At 41.8% G+C, this 23,599-nt stretch overlaps 3 protein-coding genes across 6 annotated transcripts; 2 read left to right on the top strand and 1 right to left on the bottom strand.

The window, feature by feature from the left end:
• Nucleotides 1–605: 605 nt before the first annotated feature.
• Nucleotides 606–6,236, top strand: afmid (arylformamidase). The gene is made up of 11 exons (XM_062387000.1): nucleotides 606–785; nucleotides 1,084–1,174; nucleotides 2,406–2,510; nucleotides 2,622–2,670; nucleotides 2,754–2,839; nucleotides 2,957–3,029; nucleotides 3,215–3,312; nucleotides 3,480–3,558; nucleotides 4,622–4,757; nucleotides 5,082–5,186; nucleotides 5,467–6,236. The coding sequence occupies exons 1-11, from the start codon at nucleotides 756–758 to the stop codon at nucleotides 5,494–5,496; spliced, it is 882 nt and encodes a 293-aa protein (XP_062242984.1). The 5' UTR covers nucleotides 606–755; the 3' UTR covers nucleotides 5,497–6,236.
• Nucleotides 6,237–7,077: 841 nt separating this feature from the next.
• On the top strand, nucleotides 7,078–14,276 carry cant1b (calcium activated nucleotidase 1b). Of its 3 annotated transcripts, XM_062387553.1 has the most exons (6): nucleotides 7,831–7,934; nucleotides 8,043–8,195; nucleotides 10,774–11,370; nucleotides 11,477–11,617; nucleotides 11,824–12,027; nucleotides 12,386–14,276. In XM_062387553.1, exons 2-6 carry the CDS (start codon nucleotides 8,132–8,134, stop codon nucleotides 12,754–12,756), a joined length of 1,377 nt encoding a protein of 458 aa, XP_062243537.1. In that variant the 5' UTR covers nucleotides 7,831–7,934; nucleotides 8,043–8,131; the 3' UTR covers nucleotides 12,757–14,276. The 3 variants fall into 3 exon arrangements, with proteins under 3 accessions (XP_062243538.1, XP_062243536.1, XP_062243537.1); XM_062387554.1 differs by lacking the exons at nucleotides 7,831–7,934; nucleotides 8,043–8,195 and adding an exon at nucleotides 7,078–7,229; XM_062387552.1 differs by lacking the exon at nucleotides 8,043–8,195 and having other exon boundaries at nucleotides 7,309–7,934.
• Nucleotides 14,277–15,121: 845 nt separating this feature from the next.
• On the bottom strand, nucleotides 15,122–23,103 carry ogal (O-GlcNAcase like). 2 transcript variants are annotated; one of them, XM_062387550.1, is made up of 17 exons: nucleotides 22,868–23,103; nucleotides 22,701–22,752; nucleotides 22,385–22,482; nucleotides 20,602–20,732; nucleotides 20,063–20,234; nucleotides 19,495–19,593; nucleotides 19,236–19,375; nucleotides 18,972–19,116; nucleotides 18,790–18,891; nucleotides 17,880–18,139; nucleotides 17,617–17,791; nucleotides 16,719–16,804; nucleotides 16,439–16,531; nucleotides 16,265–16,353; nucleotides 16,054–16,174; nucleotides 15,834–15,963; nucleotides 15,122–15,473 (listed from the first exon to the last, which is right to left on the bottom strand). In XM_062387550.1, the coding sequence occupies exons 1-17, from the start codon at nucleotides 22,926–22,928 to the stop codon at nucleotides 15,337–15,339; spliced, it is 2,091 nt and encodes a 696-aa protein (XP_062243534.1). In that variant the 5' UTR covers nucleotides 22,929–23,103; the 3' UTR covers nucleotides 15,122–15,336. The 2 variants fall into 2 exon arrangements, with proteins under 2 accessions (XP_062243534.1, XP_062243535.1); XM_062387551.1 differs by having other exon boundaries at nucleotides 18,790–18,888.
• Between the last annotated feature and the right edge of the window lie 496 nt (nucleotides 23,104–23,599).

Genomic DNA, 23,599 nt, shown 5'->3' with positions numbered 1-23,599 from the left:
GTGATAGCAGCGTGATGAGGCCACCGTCGACCAATCCGAGCACATAGTACTGGACAGGCGCGTGTGTTTGGCTCTCTGAGTGATTTGAAGCGAACAGCTGCAGCGCTCGTTAATGCGAACATTGCGCGGAAACTGACATCAGAACATCTTCACATATGAAGACACAACATTACCGTGCATGTGGGGGAAGTTAAGCGCCATTTTCTGTGTCTTTACAACACAATGCAGTATCAGAGACAAGTCTTTATTAGATCTCAACAGGGAGATTTGCTGTGATGCAGCAGCAAAGGTGACAATCAAACAACAGAGATCAGAAGAAATAAACAAGGTAGAAACAAGGAAATTAAAAAAACATTCAAATAATTGTGTCTACTGGATGCCTACTTTTCCTATGGGGAAATCATTACCATCGGCCGCCCGACCAACCTCCGGACGCGGGACTCGAACACAGGCCACTGTGCCTGCATGTCTCCCGAGGCAGGGGGCAAACGAGTAACTTGTGTTTATTTAGTAAAATAGTTTTTAATGAAGCGGGCAGCTCCAGACAGACAGAGCTGGTGGTGGGTGGAGTGTTCTGTCCCTTGCTCTACTCAGTATGTGCACTGTGCTGCAGGTTTACTGTGCAAAGTGTAAGGTCCAGGTCTTCAGTCAAACCACCAGCAGCAGCAGCAGCTCCGCCAGGCACCGAGCACAGTTGGGTGGTTTAATCTGACAGCACACTGTGGGTGATTTAAACCACCTCAAGCGATAAAACAATGCTGCACTGGACTGAGATGACGAAAGATGTAAGTCTTCTTTACACTATTGAGTGGTATACCTTCGTTCTCCCCTTCTGGGATCAGTGTGTGTACAACAGGCTTCTATAACTGTTTGCATTCTTAAGCTTCCCTTGTTTCACTATTCCTATTTTGACAGCTAAATAAAGGAAGTCATTTAAAGCAGAAAGGGATTATCCCCTCACAGAAGCAGTGGTTTAAAGATGAGCACTAGGGGGCGCTGTGGCCCGCTTCAGCGGCTCACGGTGGTGGGTGTCCCCGGCTCTTTCATGGCCGCCCGGCTGACTGTAGTGTGTTACTGTGACAGGAGCTGGAGAGGCAGCTTTCACCCAGCCTCTGGACGCACAGGATGTCTGCGGACGACGTGGTCAAGGCTCACGTCAAGGCGCTGAGGGAAGGTGGGTCTGCCATTTGACATTAGAGGCTGATTCACCAAAAATACACAGGAAAACAAGCCGCGGGAGATATTTACAGCAGTGTGGGGGCAAACACAGGTGTCGTGTCAAATGTTGTATCCCTGTGAGGATGTGTATCTCTGTATATATATGTCGTCCCATTAGGACACTGGAGGCTGTGAAACATATAACCCAGGCTACTTGTATTCGCTATATATATATAATATACAATTTGAACTGTGACGATATGCCTTCGATGTTTAAACTATATAAATGACCGAGTGATTTTGTGAAGATTTCTATAACATCTTTTGTTTTAGTTTTTCAAGAAATATCAGGAAACAAGCTCGTACACCTGAACATAGTCCATACAGATGAGACATATTTGGGTTCATGTTGAATTCTGTGAGCATGCTGAGCCAGCTTTTGTTGTCACAACTTCAAAGGAGAAACTGGAATCAGCCAAAATATGTTTCCTCTTCCTTTAGCAAATAAAATCATTAGTTGTTATACCATCGTCATGCTAGATGTAAATGTATATACCCATTTTAATACATTCAGTAGTTTTGGAAGGGTATCTTAAGTCTTTATTAGGGAGCTGAGTGATGCACCATACAACAAAGCCCCCCAGACAAAGTTTGGCACCTAACAGTAAGCAGCTAAATGAAAAGTGTCTCTGGATGAAAACAATTCTGAGGTGAATATAATAACGAACTAGAATGGCATTCAGTTGAGCACAGATCTTGGTCAAGTTAATAATCCTACATAACGTTGTCTAGTTCTAGAAATAGTAAAAAAATTATAAAGATAAAATACATTTTAGTAGAAATAAAAGCATATAGAATATAAAAAGTCTGATTACCTGAATGATTATTTTTCTTAAAACATAGAAAAAGATATTGGGAAAAAAAATCCAGGATCTGGCACTTATCCTGCATCCTCACTAAACATCATAAAGAGTTCTTCTAACGCTTCATACCTCCAGCCAGTTGGGTGAAAATCTCTCTAGAATAACTTTCTAGGCAGAGGTTAAAATCTAAAAACTTGAGTCGCTTTGGTGGAAAGAACCTTCTTAAATCCACTGTTACTCTCAATGATTTGCAAAAGTTCCTCCAATAATCTAAAACGCCCAGAAGTATCAAAAGTGATGGCTTCCGGAGTATAGACAATGTAGCAAAAGACAAATATGTACATATGTTGATAATGTTGTGCTTTGATACCACGTGCTGTTCAGGTACACAGCGAGCCCGTGGTCTGGCTCAAACTTTACTCAACGTGCCATACGGGGAGGGAGATGGAGAGAAACTGGACGTCTACATACCCGAAACCAACTCTTTGGGTACGGACAGGAGCGGCTGTCATGACACGGCAACCTCACTCCATCGTCTTCAAGTGTTTAGAAGTTAATGTCAAGCATGAGAACTAACAGGCGTCATTCCCTCTGTTCCAGATGTCCCTCTTGTTATTTACATACATGGCGGCTACTGGCAGTTTCTCAGGTACAGCATTGTACTTTCAGAAACCTCTGAACTGTAACATCTATGTACACTAACCCTTTGTCATGCTGATGGTTTGTGCATAGTAAGGAGGAGTCAGGATTCATGGCTGTTCCACTCATCGATAAAGGTGTGGTGGTGGTTGCCGTTGGCTACGACATCGCCCCCAAAGGTAGAATCTTTTCATTTCTGATAAAGTTTGTTTCTGTTCTCAGGGAAAGACGGAATATTTAAGGGGGATAAACTGATAATGTCAACTCTCTGTCTGTGGCCTTAATTCCCTTTTCAGGTAACATGGACCTGATGGTGTCTCAAGTACGCAAGAGTGTTGTGTCTGTCATTCAGCAGTACTCTCACATCAGGTACCTTTGCTTGTTATCCCCTGTTACCATCACCCAGTTTGAATTAAGATTGTTTTAATGCGTCATGTTATTATGCAATTTTTTTTATCCCTTCTTCTTTCATTCAAACAGCCAAAATGTCACCATTTCCATCGTAAGTCCTCTGTGTTTGTTTTATGTAATCTCTGATCTGATCTGTCTCTCAGTGGTCTGTACCTGTGTGGACACTCTGCTGGGGCTCACCTGACTGCGATGGTCCTATCCACTGACTGGTCACAGTACAGCATCACTCCTCAGATCAAAGGTGAGTACGGCCAGGTGAACTGGGATGAGTGACACATACGGTAGACAATACTTGACCTTATTATATTTAACAGCACATTTAAATGGAAGCAAACAGAAATACAAGGTTGAGACACATGTTGCATAGTCAATGCACTGTTTTTAAGAGTTTTCATAATTACCTTCCAGGGGCTTTCTTGGTCAGTGGCATCTACGACCTCCTGCCCATCCTGTCCACCTACGTCAACGAGCCTCTGAAGATGACTGAGTATGTGGATGGCAACGTTTAGAGCAATAACGTGTACTAGTGCAGAGTGCCTGATCTAAATTTGCCTGTTTGGAAAGTGCTATTTGTCTGTAGTTTTAGGGAACACGCTGTTGTTGTGATTGACAATGTCACCAATACGTAATGAGTCCCAGCCGCTAGTGCAACAGCGCTGGTCACCTGTTCATTTTTATTTCCATTTTTAACGTATTTAGTGTCCGCATTACACCAAATTTTAAACAGCTGCACTAAAGATTAAGATGCATTAAGATGCATTTATTAGACTTCCTTTGGTTTTATGTGTGCTAGATCAGCCACTGCTAGCATAACAATCTCAATTCTCTGACTGAACCGTCAGCTGTCGAGTTGTATTGTGGGAAATGTAGGGACCAGGTTTTGACCAGGAAGAGGAATGTGTGAAAAGATTATAACTGCGTTTCTGCTTCATCGGATTTGATACTTGTTTTATAGACATCTAGAGGGCGACATTGTGCAATGCTACATTGGTGCAAGGGTATAATCTGATTACTGACCAGATAGACCAGGGCTTTACAGTAATCAGACCTTAACAACATGTAAACGCATCATGCCCTTTCCTACCTACCCAGATTACACTTAGTAATCCAGAGTTTCTCAACCTTGACACCACATGGTGCCATATATATATAACATTTCTTTATTAGATACTTGTTAGTAGCAAGTGTAATGGGAATGTGAGTATTTTACACATTTTGTATTAAAGTAAAAAAGTAACAATGGAGCGTATAATCTTTTCAGGAAACTACATTTTCAGCTCATTTTAGTTGAGAAATGTAACTGCTTAGTTATTGGAAACTTTCCGATCTAAAAATTGGATCATACTCCAGATAAGTTTCAGAAACCCTGCAGCCATCTATAATTTCTGTGTGCACACCCGTAAATGCCATGACAGTTATGTGGAAAAGATTGTGTGCAACTAGACTGTTTTGATTGTGTGTGTATCTGTGTATCTGTATTTGTCCTCTGCTGGTCTGTCGTGCCAGTCAGTGTCTGACTCCTCTGTCCCCCGGGTGTCTCCTGTGTTCAGGGAGGTGGCGGTCAGGAACAGCCCCAACAAGCTGGTGCCTCAGCTCAAACTCTCGTCCTCCAGTTGTCACATCGTTGTGGCCGTCGCTGAGAACGACTCCCCGGAGTTTCGCAAGCAATCAGAAGAATATTACAAAGTCAGTGCTGCTGATTTAGTCCTTTGTCATTATTAAACCCTAAATCCTTTTGTTGGATTTATTTCCTTTTTTACTGATACAAATTATTAAAGTCTCAGTTGGGAAAACTAATAAACATATATATATATATATATATATAAAAAAAAAAGTCTCAGTTGAAGTTAAGGGGTCCTGCTAATCAACAAAGTGACAAATTGTGTTAGATCTGTTGTTTAAATAAACATCAAGTTAGTATTTTTCTAATGGTACATTTGATAAATGTGTATGTATCAATATTATTTCCTCACTTCTTCCTGTCCTGACCTCTGACTTTCTGCCGTAAAGACTTTAGAGGCGTCAGGACTGAAGGTGACCATGGAGGATGTGCCAAACACAGACCACTTCGATATCATTGAGCAGCTGGTAGATGGGGAGTATCACCTAACAAAGGTAAACGAGCACTCCACACCCAAATAATTTGACCTCTAAGTCAACATGAATGTCAATGATGTTTTCCAGAATGTCTACTCTTTCACCCTCTGATCATTAACTGTATTATTTATGTAAGGTATACATGTACTACCTTGAACAATAAGAAATATTCTGATAGAAGAATATTATCCTAAAAACGACTTTTCGACAAATATAACTATAAAAGTATTATAGTCTTCAACGATTTGTAATAGTCGTAGAACAACCAGATGTGTTTTAATTTCTTTATTCTTTCCAGCTTCTCTTGAAGATGATGGGAAAGAGCTGAGGTTTCTTCGATCCGTCATCTAATATTAACATACCTCCGAATGAACACCCACCCGCCACCCACCAATAATATATAATAATATGCATTATTTCATTATCTCGCACTTTGGTAAATATACAATCTATCCACTTTAAATGATTAAGACTAATATGGCACAGATTTTTGTGAAGGTCTGGTTTCATTGTTTTTGCTGAACTTTGTTTGCGGTAGTTAATGTGCTCAGAAAATGTCCTAAATAGGCCCAATGTGTACCAACCACATTAACACATAGTAAAGACATTGTGTGCCTCACGCTGAATCACTTCAAGGACGGTGAATGTTGCCAATCATACAACTAATAAACCTGCTGACTTGTAAACAGTGGCAATCTGCACCACGACTTGAAGTCCTTAGAAAGGACAATCACAGCTTAACGACAAACCCTACAAAGTGAATGAAGCTTTTTGCTGCAGCCTCCAGTGATGATATGTTACGCAGGGAAATTTAATGTGTCATCCACAAATGGTTAAATGTTGATAAAGAAAACTATATATTTGCACTTTTTATTTTACATGAATGAAGTAGCAAAATACTGATGTCAAAACAGACATATCTTAATATCAAAAAATGTGAATAACTGTTACGTCCTGCCCTCATTCTAGCATCTTGATTAATTGTTTGTATCATTGTTTATACAATGTTCTGTTAATCATCACTGTAGATTATTGAGAATAATCACAATAAATGTTTTTATTTGTGAACTTATGTGTTTTTTATGTATTTGATGCACTCTTTTTCTAATATATAATCTAGTCACATGTTACATATCGTCTCCAAATTTGCCACAGAACTATTTCCTCTTATTATAGCTTAAATATCTTTATTTTAAAAGCTGTGTTTAATGTTTTATAATGTTTAATAACGTTTTTGACAGATAAGACTTAGTGGAGAAAATTGTCATCACTGTAACCATTATTTCAGGTTTGTGTAATAGTAACAGGAGACAGGAACCATAGGGAGTTAGTTAGGGGAGTTCACTGTTGGTTATAAAGTGGCTTTGCCTCTGCTATGCTAAAATAAGACAATTCTGTATTCATCCCATTCTGGGGAAAGTTTTGTTACAGCAACAAGTTCAATTAAATTCAATGTTATTTGTATTACAACAAATCTCAACTTTCTTCATGCTCTATCTCAAGGCTCCTTGGATTGTTAATACAGAGACCCAACTGTTCCTACAATGAACAAAGACTTGGCGACTGTGGGAAAAGAAAAACGGAGAAGGCTCCAGCAGAACCAGATTCGGTGTGTGTGACCATCTGCTGCATTCAGCAATGGATGGTTAAATAGAAACATCAGTAAAAGTAATAAATATCTAATAATATAATTGTGTGTGGGTGTAATGCATGCAATACATATTATACAGTGTGATCAGTTTGTTTCAGGATTGCACTTAAGATATATTGAATTTGCACAGATGGAATATGACTTTTAAACAGTTAGATGAGTCAGAGCTTAGTGAGAGAGATATGATGCGTGCTCCTGCTGCTGCCGTGGTTCATTCTAATCGGGTGTAGCTTTTGACAGTGTGTATTTTCACTGTATATTCAGTAGCTTAAGAAAGCGACATCAGCTGATCGGGTCCACGCAGCTCATACAGTCCACAGTCTCCGGGCAGGAGGAGCTAGCAGAGAGAAGCCGCCGACAGCACCGGTCCATCAGTGGAGCCGAGCGGAGCGGAGGAGCCTCTCCACCAGGTGAGAGCACGAAGCCTCCACACGACACCAAGGCACGACCCAGATACACGGTCACTTCAGCTAACAGCGTTAGTGCTGCTAGCCTGTCAAAGGTTAGGGCTAGCAGGCTCGGGTTGCTAGCTGGGGCTAGCCACACGGCTAACATCCCGAAATATCCCGGTGTGTTTGTATTTCGAGTAAATGATTCGCTTACGGTCTCATTCAAACGCGTGTCTGTGTTGGATGCTTTAACTTCAACCAGAGGAAAGTGGTGAATAGTTCTCAGGTTTAAACTTGTTGTGTTTGTGAAGCAGCAGCCGGTCAAAGTTTGTTGGGTCCCTGCCTCCGTGGCTGTGGGTCGCACACACTGGGAGTAGCGGTACGAGCTGTGGAATGAGAAAGACGCCATTATTAACTAATATCTCAATTGGGTAAAGTTACTGCCCTGGCCTTCGATTTCAGCGTAACTCATCCCGTTGGGAAACTCGAGCTGCTGTAATGGAGAGAACTAGGGAGGAGGCTGGTTGAGACATAGACCAGTTCTTCGTGTGGGGACGGAGACAGACGCAGGGCTGCTGGGACCTGGAGTTCTTAATGGGACGCGTGAGAAGGAGAAAGGGGGCCGGATGGGAACAGCGTGTTCAGTTTGTTTAGTAAACTCTCTGCCCGGAAGAAAAAGACAAGGCGTGGACCGTCACTGGTGCAAGCTTGAGGTCAAAGCCCCAGGTGAGTTACTCGACTACCTGTTGTGGGATCGATTCATCCTCTGAGTTCGCCTCGGGCTCGCGGTAAATAAACAAGTAGCGTGTTGACTTATTCGTGTTGTACTTCCAGTTGCACGCACCCTGGAGATAAGAGGAGGGGGCTGAAGTGTAGATCATTGATGCGGGACGGAGACGCGGGGACGCGGAGTTCATTATGCGATGCGATCAGAGGAGAGCGGCGCCATGGTCACAGCGAGTTCAGGGGAGAAGAGGCGAAGGAAGGGTGAATACTGACAGTCTTCATACAGTCAGCTACACAGACAGGGGGGGGGGGGGTAGTATGGGCCAGGCTTTCAATAGTGACAATAAGGGCATTGTGTGTTTGACATGTGTGTTACATAGATTGCTTGTTAGCTGATGAGGCTGAACTTCCTGATGAAGAGGCAGAGAGGGGGGTTATGTGATGTCAGATTGTGTGTTCCACCTCATTAATACTAAATGACAACCGTCTGCGTCCACTCACATTTTACAGCACTCTTTTCTCTGTCTTGTTCCTTTTTTCACCTATGCTGTTTTTTTGGTTTGCTGAATTGGGAAGATTGATCTGTGGTATACCTTAAGTGCCCTGCCAAACCCAGACCTGCCCTCATATTGCTTCAGCTCCATAGTCAATGTGTAATTTATTTAATGTGGTATTGCTCAAGATTAAGATTGCATTCATTACAGTACTGTCTTCATGTCACTTTATATTGCAGCAATACGTTTCAAGCTCAAGCAATCTTGTGTAATTGGTTCAGGAAGTGGTTCACTTTTGGAGGAAAACTGTTTTTTTTTAACCTGGGGCATAATTAAAGGCTGTTTGTGCTTCATTTTCTGTTTGAGAATATCACTATAATTTTCTTAAACATCAATAAAACAGAAGTTCAATATAAATGTAATATGTGACGCTTCACTGTTTAGAATGAGTTTGTTAATCTCTATTGTACGTATAAAGAATAGTTTAAAATCCTGATGACAGTATCAGGTTCAGTCTTTAAACTTATTATTATTGACTGATATTGATATTTTGTATTATGGTAATTGTTTTGGCCATATGGTCAATCCATATGTTTCATGATAGTTTATTTTATTTACTACAAGGGAGGTCATGTTTTACAAGTGAAACTAAGTTTTGTCTGTAATATTATTTGAACTGGACAACCCCGTATTATGTGTCTCACTACAGGTGAGCTCAACAAATGCCAACACCACAAGGTTGAGGGTTACCTTGGTGTTCAGAGTCTCCCAAAACAAGCATGTATCTCTTATTTCAGTGGGCGGGGCGTCTGATGGCCTGTCACCCCAGCCCTGTTACATAAACCTGAAGTATTTTGAAGAGCCTGTTTGTTACTTAAGTAAATCCAGACAACATCTCCTTTAAACACACCAAACCAAAGATCACATGTTAGTATATTAGTGGGAGTTTGTGAAATTTGTTCAGCACACTTTTAAATTTGGACCTTTTGCTTCTCCTGGATTCAGGCATGAAACAAATTATTCATTACACAAGACTCCAACAGACATGTGAGGTGTCGAACTTACACTTAAGTACAAGGCAGAATTATGGGAGGAGACGACAAGTGGAGGTGGTCTTTATTTCACATTCGGGGGCTCGACTCTGATATCACACTATGAGGAAGCAACTGTTGGGTCATTTTCTCCCCACACTAATAACATGCAGTTATAATATCTACAGACCAGTTTTGCACCTAAGTAGGACAAGTTACTTAGCATCCAAATAGAGCAAGGTTCATTTCTCATACTGTGGATCTATGACGACCCGGCTTCCTACTCAGTTTGCATATTAAGAGGTTCTGGTTGAAGATCACAACAAAGCCCTATTGTGAAGAGAGAACAATAAACAAGAGCCTATTTTCAGGGATCTTACTCTGGATTTCTGTCAGTTGGATTTTAGAGAGAGATATTGGAGTGTCTTCCTGCAAGGCTCCTCTTTTGTGTGCATTTCCTGACCTGAGAGTGGAGCCTGCACCTCAAACAAACTTACAGAGGAGCCCTGCAGGGAGAGGCCCTGTGTGAGCTGAGTGTGGAGAAAATTAAAACCAAGAGAGTCCAGCAGCTGTGTGGAACTGTTTAGTGTATCGGGTAGAGAGTGTGAAAGGTAAATAGACAGTTAATAACCCAAATGCATATATTCTTGAAGGTCAGGGTAGTCTAGCTAATGGCATAGTTGCCTCTGCCTTTTTACATCACAACCTATGGTATATGATCACCCAATAAAAAGCAGGCTCTTTAAAAAGGTGCCTTGGAACCAGGGAGAGTGTGAACACGCTGCCTATAGGGGCCTCAAGTCTCTTTATCCTGCCCTCTCTGTGTGCCTCTCATTCAGGGTGCACACGAGAATCACAACCAACTTAAAGCACCACTACGTACAGTAAGCCTTACTGAACAACAGCGCCCTCTGCAGCCTCACAGTGATTCATTCTGCTGGGCTCCATGTCCAAAGTCATTCAATCGTTTTGATGTGGAGAAAAACCCAAGCCAATCAATGTGTTGAGCTCTGACTGCAGTCGCACTCACTGAACTGAAATACAACTGAATTGTGGATATTACCCATGATTCACTTCTTCCTGAATCATAAGGGCTGTTCCTGTAACAAATTCACCAACTCTGTTTAGAATATGTTCTAAGTTTCCTCACTGAATATCTGCAATAAATGTTTGTTTTTTTATTACTTCAAAGTCTATTCTAACTTACCTGTTTTTTAAATGAAGTAAAGGAGATGCAGTTCTCTGTCTCTTAAAACCTGATCCTCCATCATGCCTTTTTCCTGATCTTTTCTCCCTTGTTTTTTTCGGTTCCAGGCCATGATAGTCATCAGCCCAAGTCTACGCCTGATGTCGCAAATGAAGACAACTCTTCCATGACCTCCTTCGGTGTTGCCGTCCGAGGCCTCCCTCTGGCCTTGGCGTCCATGACACAAGCTGCCACCTCTGACTCACGCTTTCACCCAAAATGGCGGGCGATCACTGTGGTGACCCTGCTGGGATTAGTACTCCTATTGTATCTGCACCTGACGGTAGGGGACAGAGACACTCCTACCAGAGGTTACTATCGCAACAGGGCTCACAATTTGGAACTGTACAGAGAGGGTCAGGATGACATCTTCAGGGACTCTAACAGACAAACTGGCCGTAGCCTTGATGGCCGTCAGAAAAGGGAAAAGCCTTACAATGACACTTATCCTTTAAGTCCACCCGAGAAGACAAGGAAAGGCACCCGGTACCGCATCGGTGTGATCGCAGACCTGGACACAGCATCACGTAGCTCTAAGGCTCAGACCTGGTTCAGCTACATGAAAAGAGGATATCTGACAGTTTCAGAGAGCGCAGACAGACTGCAGGTGGAGTGGGACGCTGAGACCGTCACCCTGGAGAGTCATCTGGCTGAGAAAGGACGAGGTAAATGGTCTTGTAAATTTATAACCTATATTCCGGATATATGTTTGTGTGTTCAAATCAATGTGTGATTAATGTAATTTCATTTGATTATATATCCTGCTTGCAGGAATGGAGCTGTCAGAGCTTGTGGCATTTAACGGGCATCTGTACACTGTAGATGACCGTACAGGTGTGGTGTACAGGATCGAGGGAAACCAGGCTATTCCCTGGGTAATATTAACTGACGGCGATGGGTCAGTGTCCAAAGGTCAGTTTCCAGTTGACATCTAGAGTGTTGCTCCTCTTCAGCAGCATAAATTTGGTACACAGCTTACAACTGAACGACAAGCAAGTTAAGCTTTCTTTAACTGGGAAAAATATAGTTGGCACTAAATAACTTAAAAATATTGACGGTAATTTTCACGGTGATCCACATGCCTCCTCACAGATCTTTTACCTTTCCTGTGTGTGCAGGGTTCAAAGCAGAATGGCTGACAGTGAAGGACGAGCACCTGTATGTTGGTGGCCTGGGGAAAGAGTGGACCACGACCACTGGAGTAGTTGTCAACAACAACCCAGAGTGGGTGAAAGTTGTTGGGTACCATGGCGACGTGGAGCATCAGAATTGGGTACCACACTACAATTCCCTGCGGAGTGCAGCAGGGATCCAACCACCAGGTGCTGACAGATGGTTTTTGTTTCTACTTCAAAGTCCCATCTATCCATTTAAAATTTCCAAGTAATGCATGATGTAATGCAGAGTGACACAAAACTCTAACCGACTGGAGTGTGCAGTTTTGTTCTACTTTAAGAGAAAAAATATCATCCAGTTGATTTAATGCTATGTCGATCTCAGCGACAACCTGCTTGGTTGTGAACAAAAATGACGTATCATATAGAACCCATCTTATTTTAAATACACCATCTACAGTTTTTAGCAAGTTGTATTAAAAAAATTTGAAAGCCGAGATAAATTAAAAGCTTTCAAATGCACACAATCGGCTCCTATTCATTCTGTTCCTTCTCACTTCTACAGGCTACCTTATCCACGAATCCGCATCGTGGAGCGAGCGTCTCCAGCGCTGGTTCTTCCTCCCTCGCCGTGCCAGCCACGAGCCCTACGATGAGGTCGCAGACGAGCGGCGTGCCACCAACCTCCTGCTCTCCTGCCCTGCAGACTTCAGCCACATGAGCGTACAGCACGTCGGACCGCTCAACCCCACCCACGGCTTCTCCTCCTTTAAATTTGTTCCAGACACGGACGATCAGATCATTCTGGCCCTAAAGTCAGAGGAGGATGCGGGCAGGATCGCCACCTACATCATCGCGCTCACTCTTGACGGTCGTGTGCTGATGCCCGAGACAAAGATCGGGGACGTGAAGTATGAAGGGCTTGAGTTTATTTGAAAGCGACGGGGTTGAAGTTGCACATGTTCCTGTAGGCAAACTCTGCAGGGGTCCTTCATGTCTCAGAGGACAAAGAACTGAACTATTTATATGCAGCACTGTTGTTTTAAGTTTTAAGTATACATTCTCATCTCTGTTCTACTGTGCAATACTTTATGACACAAATTTTTATATTTCATAATTATATTAAGATGACTGAGAGGCGCAACAGAAGATAGAAGTGCAGGAGAGAGCCACGCAGCCAGGGGAGAACAAATAAGTCTTATCAGCTGCAGACCTGTATGTGACGTTAGACAGCGGTGACTGTCAGCCCACACCAGTCACCACCAAATATGATTTAAAACTAACTTAAGTCAAAATTATTGAAGCCTATTTCTGCCACTTAGTTGAAAAAAATCATATAAATCATTAGAACAAGAATCCTACTCAATATAATGACTTACTGTCTCAAAATAACAAGTTTATATCCCTAATTAATGAGTGACCCATGATTTCACCTTATGGTATTATATTTTCTTATTTTTAATCTCATTTGATTTAGCATCTTTTTTGTTTCAATCTTGGATATTGGCTTCCTTATAAAAGAATACAGTCTCAACATGGAGTTCCGCAGGACTCGCACACATTCCATGTGTTAATGCTTGACTGTGGGTGTGCCCAATATTGTCGCGATCATTTTAACAATAACAAACACAATTTCATTCTTGAGACACACAACATAGTTAGCTTTCATGCTAACATGCTATGCTAGTTATGAATACAATGCTAAAGAGAATTAAGTGGTAAATAAAATCCACAACCAGATAAACGTACACCAGGGTCACCAGCTGCCTCCTCTTTTCATTTACATTAACATACAAACTGTATTAAAGTGATATGATTGGCTGGTGCCTTCACTGCCACATAAATAGTTTAGGGCTTCACAACCACACAGCACAATGAACATGCAGCAACAAAACCACAATGCATGAGGGCCCCACCCACAGCATTTCCATTAAATATTTCAACACATACATGTGAGTCCTGCATTAGACCTCCTGGTTTAATGAGACACCTCTGACATAGATATACACCAGGTCGATGTGGACCTTCTCCACTGCAGCTGAACTCTGCTGGTGGTTACACTCAGGGGAACGAGGTGAAACAGCATGTTCCAAACCAAATAGAAATGAATGTCCTTAAATGACTTGAAATATTGAGCTTATTTTTTGCTTTTGGATTTTACTTTGACCTTTTAAGACACTGATGTTTCTCTTATTCATTTTGTATTGATTTATATATTAATGGGTACAGCCATTATCATTTTTATTATAGCAACCTCTAACCCTAACCCACTGTTAAACATGATACATTATTCTGGGCAGGTCCTGTCCAATTGTTCACTCACATTTTAATAAACTGAACATTATCAGCTTTTCAAACCAGTAGACGGAAAAATCAGTGACTTTATACAAAGAACTATTAATATATTCATTTTGTATCATCTGAAAATACGTATTAAAATGTCTTCTTTTCTTTAAGCGACGTGTTATGTTTGTTTGGACCACCTACAGATGCCAAAAAGTCTTTGTCTAGGGTCAAAAAGCTAGGGACACCTCATTCTTGTACAAATTCATTCAAAATAATTTGACTCCTTTCTATTTGGGGTCTTTTCACACATAACACAAAGAAAATGTAATTTTAAGCTGTTGCCACATTATAAGGCTCTATTTTTTAAACTAAGTCTGGGTTTTGAACTGCTCGTTTGCAGCAACTGCTCTTTCCTTCTTTCCCTACACAAGTTTGTTTTGTGTGGAATTTATTCATGCACACTAGTGGAAAATAGAGGGCCTTCTTGTCCTTCAGAGAAGGCCAAACAAATCTACATTTTAAATGTTACATTTAATATCACTTAATAGTTAACAAAGGGTAAATGTCCTAAAACCCAAACAGATCAGATTGTTCTTTGTCATTGTTTAAATAGAGAAAGACTGATTTGACCTTATGACCTGGACAGAAGGAATGAAACAGGTGAATTGATGTGAAGGCTCAGCTCTAATACTCACTGTTCTCCTATGGTGCGTTTTGGAACTTTTACAGTCTGTTATTAATGTCTTTCCTCTAACAGCAACAGGTAACACGTGTAAATAATGTGTAATGTTTTCACCCTGACCATTCAGACTTGGGGCAGTAATTATATTTATGTAATAAATATAAAAAATTACAAAGTAGTTATATTTATGTAATAAATATTTAAAAAAAATCAAAAACATGAGTGTATAACAAATTGAGAAAATTAAAAACTAATAATGATAATTTTACCTGATAAGAACAAATCACTATACAAAGTTTCTGCTGTTCAATAATGAAAACGTAAACACACCATATATTAAAATGTTTATTATTTTCAGTTACAAACATTTTCTCTAAAACACAATCACTATACTTTTTGCAATTGTCATGGCTACAAAAATCATTCATTTTGCATTCCACATTTAATCATACAAGAGTTTGTAAGACAAATTTAACTCAGTGATTATTCACAGAACAGTTTGATCTCAACAGTTCAAACCTGAGTAAAATAGCGGTGAGCGGCTTTGTTCACAGGCTTGTTGCCATGGCGAGGATGTCTTGAGGAAGACTGGTCACTTTAACGGGTTTGAAGGATCCAAGTTCAGTGTAGAAGTCGAGCATCCTCCGATCGCTGAGCCTCAACTCACAGAACGCTCCTCTGGAACCTGAGAGGGAAACCAAGATGGTGTTTTTGAGATTTTATCTTTTTTGGATGAAACGCACACAAAAAAAAGTTCTAACTATCCAAAAACGAGTTGCAGGGATTGTATATAAGATATGCAAAAATAACAGCAGCTTAAGCTTTACACTAGATCAATATTATTATTACTTTCTTTGACTGGATCAACACATCTACAAATGCAGCGTAAACTCATATTATATTGACTGTCAATTAAAAAGGAAAATATTGTCTGTATATATAACATCTACTGTTGGCATGTGTACAACTGTTATGCAGCCTATACAACTTATAGATGAGGCTCTTCTCAGAATAATCACAGGCATTGTGCACGGCCTGGACCTACCAGTGCTCCTGATGGAGGACAATAGCTGACCAATCATACGCTTGGCTGGAGAGGGGTCAGTGACCCGAGGCAGCATTTGCATAGTGATCAAGGATGGGAACTCCTGAAACACTGTGTCACTTGTTGCCCTCTAGAGGGGGGAGATAACACACAATGAAATAAGATTGCATTTTTTCCGTTTGCTCATGTTCTGGAAAACTATTCTTGCACATTATCTCACCTGAATCTTGGCTGCAGCCGATTTGGCATCAGTGAGTGCCAGTGCGTAACCGCACATTCCGATCTCATCCTCCAGGACGAGAGCACACTGAGGTGAAGGGGAGATGTCACCTGTTGACAAGCTGCAATGAGGCAGTGCAGAGGTTAAGATGGTATTAATACATCAATTCTCAGGATAGAGTCATCGATTAGAGTAATTGATTATTTCTAACCTATCACAGATAAGTGGTGGCTGTGTCATCGGGGGAACTTTGCCCTCTCCTGCTTTCTGCATCTCTCTGAAAATCATCTGCACCGCCACCTAAGACAGCAAACAAAACTATGCAACATAACTGCAGAATTTAGACCAAAATGCATCAGGACTTCTGAGGATCTGCCTTCTTTACCTTGTCCTCAGGGCAGTATGGTCGTATGCAGTATACTGCCGTCATGGGAGGATGTCTGAACAGGTCCCTGTTACCATGTCCGGGCAGCATTCTCTGTCAGTGCAAGTGTATAGTATGTTCATATTTATTAAGATAACAATAGATAACATTTATAGATAACAATAACTATATTTAGTAGTTGTATTGAACCATTATTCACAATTATCATGCTTTATTTAATGGGAAAATGGCATATTGAGTGTGAATACTGAATTTATCTGGTTTGACTCGGTTTGATTACCTGGAACTCTCCGGAGAGTCCTCCTCTGAAGTCCCAGGGTTCAGGTTCTTCATTCAGAAGCTGGGCGGAGGGTCGCCCCCGTCCTCCTATGGAAAACAGAAACAATGTAACGCTTTTCATTTTGGTATAATCAAATTTGGAAGTCAATGACCAGAAGCCACCATCTTCAGTTTTTGCTAACCTTTCTGTCCTGTCTTTTTAATCTCAAACATTCTTGCCTGAGTAAAGTTTCTGCCTGCAGCACAAAATTTGACGTGTGCATGGAGGGAATTCTGATGAAAGAAATATTTCTTGCTTTAGACATCGTTTGTTATAGGAATTGACGAGTGGCAACACATTTCATATATCTGATATAAACAAGTTATTAGAAACCGAATAAACGGGGCAGATTTAGACAGGGGCTAATGCTAAAGATCAGACGCTATAATTCAAGATTGGGCATGTTATTTACAGACTTATGTAAAACTTCTTTCAGGCTTATGCTGAACTCTGAAGATTCTCCTGAACCTGCATACACCTATGTCCTACTCAGTTGAAAAGAAAATTCTGCCGAGTTTTTTCTCCCAGTCTCTCAAGTAAAATGTCGCAAAATATCTGAGCCCATGTGAGAATTCAAGAGGAACATGCAGAACTAAAAAAAAACTAAAAGATAAAAGTGGAGCCACACATGTAGAGGACACTGAAAACGATTTGGCTGATTAGAATCAACGCTGGTGTTGATGTGCTGTAGATAAAAACATTTGATTTCAGCTGCGGTATTGGTCCGTTATGTTCTCCTTCCTGCCTGCTCTGAAAATGGCTTTAGATCACTGATCAAATCAACACTTGTTGGGGTTTTCATTCCGTATCCACCAGCCTGTGTAGCTTGATCATCATTAGAAGACTTCCATTTTCTCACCCAGTGTTTTCACATAGGCTCGGGCCAGTCCAACTCCACTCTTAATGTCACAGATGTAGTTGTAGAGGTCGTACAGAATTCTGCGGTTGGGGGCGTTTGACAGGCGGTTAAACATCTGCACCACCGCTTCACACATGTCATCAAACTGCTGCGCTCGTGAGCACCACTCCGCTGTCTGGAAAACACCGGGAGTTGTGTGAAAAAGCATGTGCAAGCCATCATTTGCATTTAAAAAAAAAAAAAGCAGATACACACAGCATTACCTGGTCTGTCTCGGCAGTTGCAGCGCGGCTGTTGTTTGTGAGCCAGTCCAGCTGCTGGAGCATGGTCCTGGCTGTGCTCCCGTGCTCGTACGGCAGGTAGAAGAGGTCTGACAGCAGCTTCAGGTCGTCCAGGGTCAGAGGTTCTGCTGTGTACAGCGGGTTCTCTCCAGGTCCAGGAACATAGGAGCTGTCTCCCTTGTCTGTCTGCATGGGCTCCTCATCGGTTGCCTTCTTCAGATGAGCTAGAGGACAACGCGGGCCTGGAAGAATGTGGAGGGAACCAAAACACTCTTGTCTTATTCTTACATGGCTTCATCTATTTTCTGATATAATCAATGTTAGGGAAGTTTTCTGGAAGCCGGTGAAAGGAGAACTCAGGCAGCAGCTGATGTCTTATTCAGAAGATTATAATGTAGACCTGATGCATCAAGGAGAAGGGGGAAGAATAAACAACTCTAACAGAGTAACATGAGCAACTGTCCCCCCCACGTCTGAAGATGTCGCCCACAACATCCCCGTATATCTTCCTTTACTTGCGTCACACTTTATAACCACATATCCATTAATGGCGGGAATTGCTGTTATTATCTATGTAGGTGTTCGCATCCTATTGGAAGTCTATATGTGCATTCCTAAATCACATTGTTTCTTTATGTCTTGATACTGGTGAAATACATAAAAGAGTTAAAGTTGGGGCCTCTTTGTCCGGCACATATATGTCAATATGAAAGTCCCTAAGAGTAGACACTACAATGTACTGTTGGTTGGCCCTTTATCTTTAACCTGACCTTGGTAACTGCTTAGAGAGAGAAGGTATCTGTGGAATTTAGACAGGCACATAAGGTAATGTGTGAGGATGGCCAAAAATTCCTCAACAATCGTAACAACGTGTTCTGTCATGAGACTCTACCTCCAGGTTGATCCGTGCTCAGGAACTCCTGCAGCCAGTCAGTGAGGGCCAGGGTCAGGGCTTTGTGGGGGCTGTAGCAGGGGTCCTGCTCCACATCGTCTGCTGATGAAGATCAGGGACAGTGAGACACTGCACAGGCTTGTTTTTTAGGTTTGTACTTTATGTCAAACTTTCACACTGACCCATTTCCACATCCCTGGGTCCTTCATCAGCGGTTGCTTTGCACCATGTCGCCAATGTGTGGATAGCCACAAAGTTCGGGTAGAACTCGCAGTTAGGATTGGTGAGCACTCCTCTCAGTTTGGGAATCAGCTCAGTGGGTCGGTCCTTTTCACAGAGGACAATATTTAATGAAGATGTTAGAAAACTGATCCAGGGGCTGGACCGGGGAACATTCTTATAAGAACATCTTTTACTAATGCCAGTGTTGACAGGCATGTATTTACCTTAAAGGGCCCAAGGAAAAGTCTTTGGGGATCGTAATCGTTTGCGTGGATGTTGTCCCAGATGACTGGCGCCCTCTTCAGGACAGAAGACACCTCTTCTATGGACTCAACTGAGATTTTGTGAGACACCACTTTAGGACCTAAATAATAAAAAGAAGGGGAATAAATAAAAGTCTACTAATTAAATATACATTTTTTTTAAACTATAACAGTGATTGCACCTGTCAGGCTGTGAGGCTGTGGTTCAGTGTGAGCTTACCAGTCCACAGTATGTCCACACCAGGCAGCAGCTTCTCTCCCACAGTGTGCAGGTAAGACGACTGGGACACGTTGGGCTTGCAAAATCTTGCACAGTAATCTGGGGAAACACAACAGAATATTGAATAAAGGAACTGTGCATGGGTGGATATGGAGATATGCATAGCTTTTTTTATTTATTTTTCCAACAGCTATTTTACGCATAAAGGCAAAGACAAGGACAATGTATAAAAGAAAAGAAAATATTGATGTGACACCCAAGGAAAACGTGGAGTCTAAACAAAAGGATATTTAAAAAAGACAGAAAGATAGAACTCTTTATCAATATTTTCACCAAGGAATAATTCATAAATTGTATTCATTAAGGAAACTGATATCCATGAGTGTGTTAAATTTGGTGCAGCTTGATTGAAGGCAACAAGACTGTTAGGCATGAGCAGAGTTATGTGCTCCACTGAGTGATATTCTAGGTGAGAAAATGTTTGAACTTTCTGGTTGTTTTGAAACTATGAATGGAATGTATCCATGTTCCCTTCAGTGTCGTTTTTTATGCAGCTCCGCTCTCTGACCTGTCGGACAGAAGAGGAAGGTGTCGGGTTCCCCCAGGTGCTGGTACACCTCATTAGTGACGGCCACCTGAGCGTGGGCGAAGGAGCTGAACGCCTCTTTATCGGCCGGACACATCTCGGCTTCAATGTCGTCAAACAGCAAAGAGAAGGACCTGCAGCCAAACCCCTTCACCTGCCGAAATACAAAAAAAATACTCGATGATCCTCAATAATTGAATTAAACGCTTGAACAAACAGGATCAGCTAGAGTCTAATTATTAGCTTCACCTGTTGGATTTGTTTCTTTGCTTGTGCACAAAGTTTTCTCAAAAGGGTCCTTCCACTGGGAATTAAACCCATTACCTGCAGCGGTGTCAAGGCCATCACATGCCTGTTGACCTACTTGCTGCACACAAGATGTTTAGATTTTATTGCTGCCTGTTTCCTACAAAGTAATGTGGCGTTGGAACAAACCCTCAGAGAGCCATAAAACTTAATACAGCTGAGATTAAATTATCTCTCGTGCTCCACCCTTCGTCTCTCCGCATACAAAGTCGTACCTGATCTAATTTCCTCTTCAGGAAAGCGACTTCTCTGGGGCTGGAAAACGTAATATCCAGACCTGGAGAGATAGCGTAGATGAAATCGACACCGTGCTGCTTCGCTGCTGAAATCAAGGCCACGAGTTGTTCTGGGAAAAAGAACAAAACATGTTGATGAGGAAGTTAAGATGAACAAGTTCAACTGTTTGGATTAATGAGCAGTAAACGGCTCCCAGCTCACATGGTCCTCTGTAGGCCATAACAGCACAAGAAATCTTAGAAGGTCCCGTACAGGGGTCTACTTTAATCTGGTTCATGCACTTCCATAAAGTCAATAAGGGTTGGGCAATTTCATTTGTCAAAACCTGGCATTCTATTGGTTGGTGAATTTTGACAGACTCCAAGAGCAGAGGAGAAATCCCCGAGCAGATGTTTCAGATGTGCACAGGAGCAGCGTGAACCCGAGGAGAAGAGCTCAAGCAGGAAATATGTCTGGGCAACAAAATATCTGAGCGCGAGCGCACAGTGTGAGCATAAGCAGAGAGAATCTAAGCCTAATTTCTAATTTCAGTGCACGTGAATGGTTTTATCATAAAATCTGAACATCAAATCAATATGTCCGGCTCTGAAAGACCACGCTCTAGAATAGAGATAATTATATTTATTTGAATATTATATTATTATACACATATTTCTCTGTGTACTCCGACTCTAGATTGACTTTAGTTCAGCCTTCAGACCACTTTAGTCAAAATGTAGTTCTTTTCAGTGATAACAAAAGTTTTATTTGGCAGTTTGCCACTGTTCTGGGACGTGCCTGCCCTTCAATGTGCATAGTACGATTTGTTTTTGATTTGCCCAAAGTCCGCTGATAGCGTCTGCACTGAAGAGTCTTCAGAGACATGATAGTTTTATAGGTCATCTTCACTGCCCTTCAGTCTGTAACAGTACTGATAACATCTAATCAACCAATGGTGACAGCTATTAAAACATCCTCTCTGAGCAGATAGTGAGGACACTGAATGAGACACGGATACAAAATGTGAACACTCCTATGTGTTGTTGGCTTTTTTTACCTCCACCAAGGAGGACACGCATCAGACCAGGTTTCCTGCAGAGTCTCACAGAAACGCGTTTAGAGACGTCTTCATTATATCATATATGTTGTTTTTATATTGCTGTCTTTATACTGTTGTTTTATGTTCAGTGCACCAATGAACGACACCAAGGCCACTTCCTGTATGTGCAATCATACTTGGCAATAAAATTAATTCTGATTCTTATTCTGATGTTTCACACCCTGTCTGTTTGTTGGTTTGTTGGTTTGCATATTTTGTTATTTTTTTGTTAGCAAGATAACACAAAAAATTAAATTAAATCGATAAAACCGAAGATAAGGATGAAGGCATTAAAATTTTGTGCAAATCCAGATCAGGAGACAGATCCAGGAATAATTTCACTATCTTGAACATTTTTTTTTAATTTACATTTTCATTTAATTCTCACTCAATTGTTGTTTTTCTTATTATGAAGTGATGTGTAACTGTGTTAAGAACAGGGATAAAAGATACATTTATCCCTGATTATTACTATTAATATCATTGTTATTATCAACTGGATGGTGGATCCTGGCCACAGAGTCCATAGTGTGTGGTTGGAACAAAGGCTTCTGATAGGATAATAAACTAAAAACTTAAATATTTGAAGTTGGCTGGATGGAAGAGGAAGGCGTCTTAGAGCACAAACAATAAGAAGAATGAAATAATGATTTCAGATTGAACATGTGAGGGAATAAACCCACCGGCCTCCGCCGCAGAGTACATGTCTCTCCAGTACATCCTGTGTTTGTAGTCGTCCTTGGGGGCGTACAGGTACGTGTTCAGACCCCACCTCTGCTCCCTGTGAAGCCCCACCACACAGTGTGTCAGTTAACATGTGAACAGAAGTGATGGTGAGGGGAGGATCTGATCACAGTGAGCAAAGGAATTCAAAATAATATTTTCTAATATTTCTTCATCCTGTTTGACAAGTCAACACAAATCAAAGTGAACATGAACACCAACAAATGACAACAAGACACTTTCAGGCTCCACCTGTGCAGTTATACTCACACACACCTTTTAAAGAGCTCTGTTCTTTGCTCCATAGTCCACGGTCGACCATAAAAACCTGCATCAAGCAAAGGTGAAGTTATGTCTCACAAGATGAAGTGTTACAGGGGATCACGAGCGACCCTGTTTACATGGCTGCAGCAGGGGGGGTCAGGGGTCCCAGGCTGGCTCACCTTCCACCACTCCGGAGATGAAGCGTCCCTCCTGGCCCCTGGCTCTGCGGGATGTCGCCATGGTTCACTGACAGTAGTTCAGAGAGTGTTTTTCGAGCAGCTCCTGGTTGTGACACAGCGCCACTGACACTCATGTCCTTTTATTTGACTCCCCTCTTATTGCGCCGTCCTCTCGCGCCTGCGCACAAACAGTGTGTTGGTGTGAAAGCTGAGGAAGAGGCAGCTCCTCTTGTGACAGGACTGAAGTTCACGTCACGTCACGGCGCAAGTTGACTGAACGTGCACTGACCAGAGACGCTCTAACTTCCGGGTGAACGTCTTAAAGGGCCCTCGTCGCTATGCCTTAAAGGGATAGTTCACCCCAAAATGGAAATTCCTTCATTACCTCCTCACCACTAAATAACAATGGAGGGGTGGGTGAAGTGTTTGAGTCAGTGGATGTGGATGGAGAGGCGGCCATTATCCTGACGTATTCCAGATTTGTGGAGGAATTAATTTCGAGCCACCTGGAGGCTCCGGTGGGCCCTTTGGAGCCAAAACTACGGTCAGCATTACAACTAAATTCTTTAAAAGATGTGAAAATGTCTTTGTCTGATTGGTCTGTGATCACTTGATGTCAGAATGTTTGTGGTATCAGTTGGGAGTGGGCAATACACACAAACAAACACACAGGCGAAATCAATACATGGAGTCCCCCATCAGATGATCTGGGCCCATACAGCCATGATCTCA

The sequence above is a fragment of the Platichthys flesus genome, chromosome 5 (assembly GCF_949316205.1).
Source record: "Platichthys flesus chromosome 5, fPlaFle2.1, whole genome shotgun sequence".
NCBI lineage: Eukaryota > Metazoa > Chordata > Actinopteri > Pleuronectiformes > Pleuronectidae > Platichthys > Platichthys flesus.
Note: the sequence above shows the minus strand (reverse complement) of the source record. Positions and strands in the feature narration are given on the sequence as shown.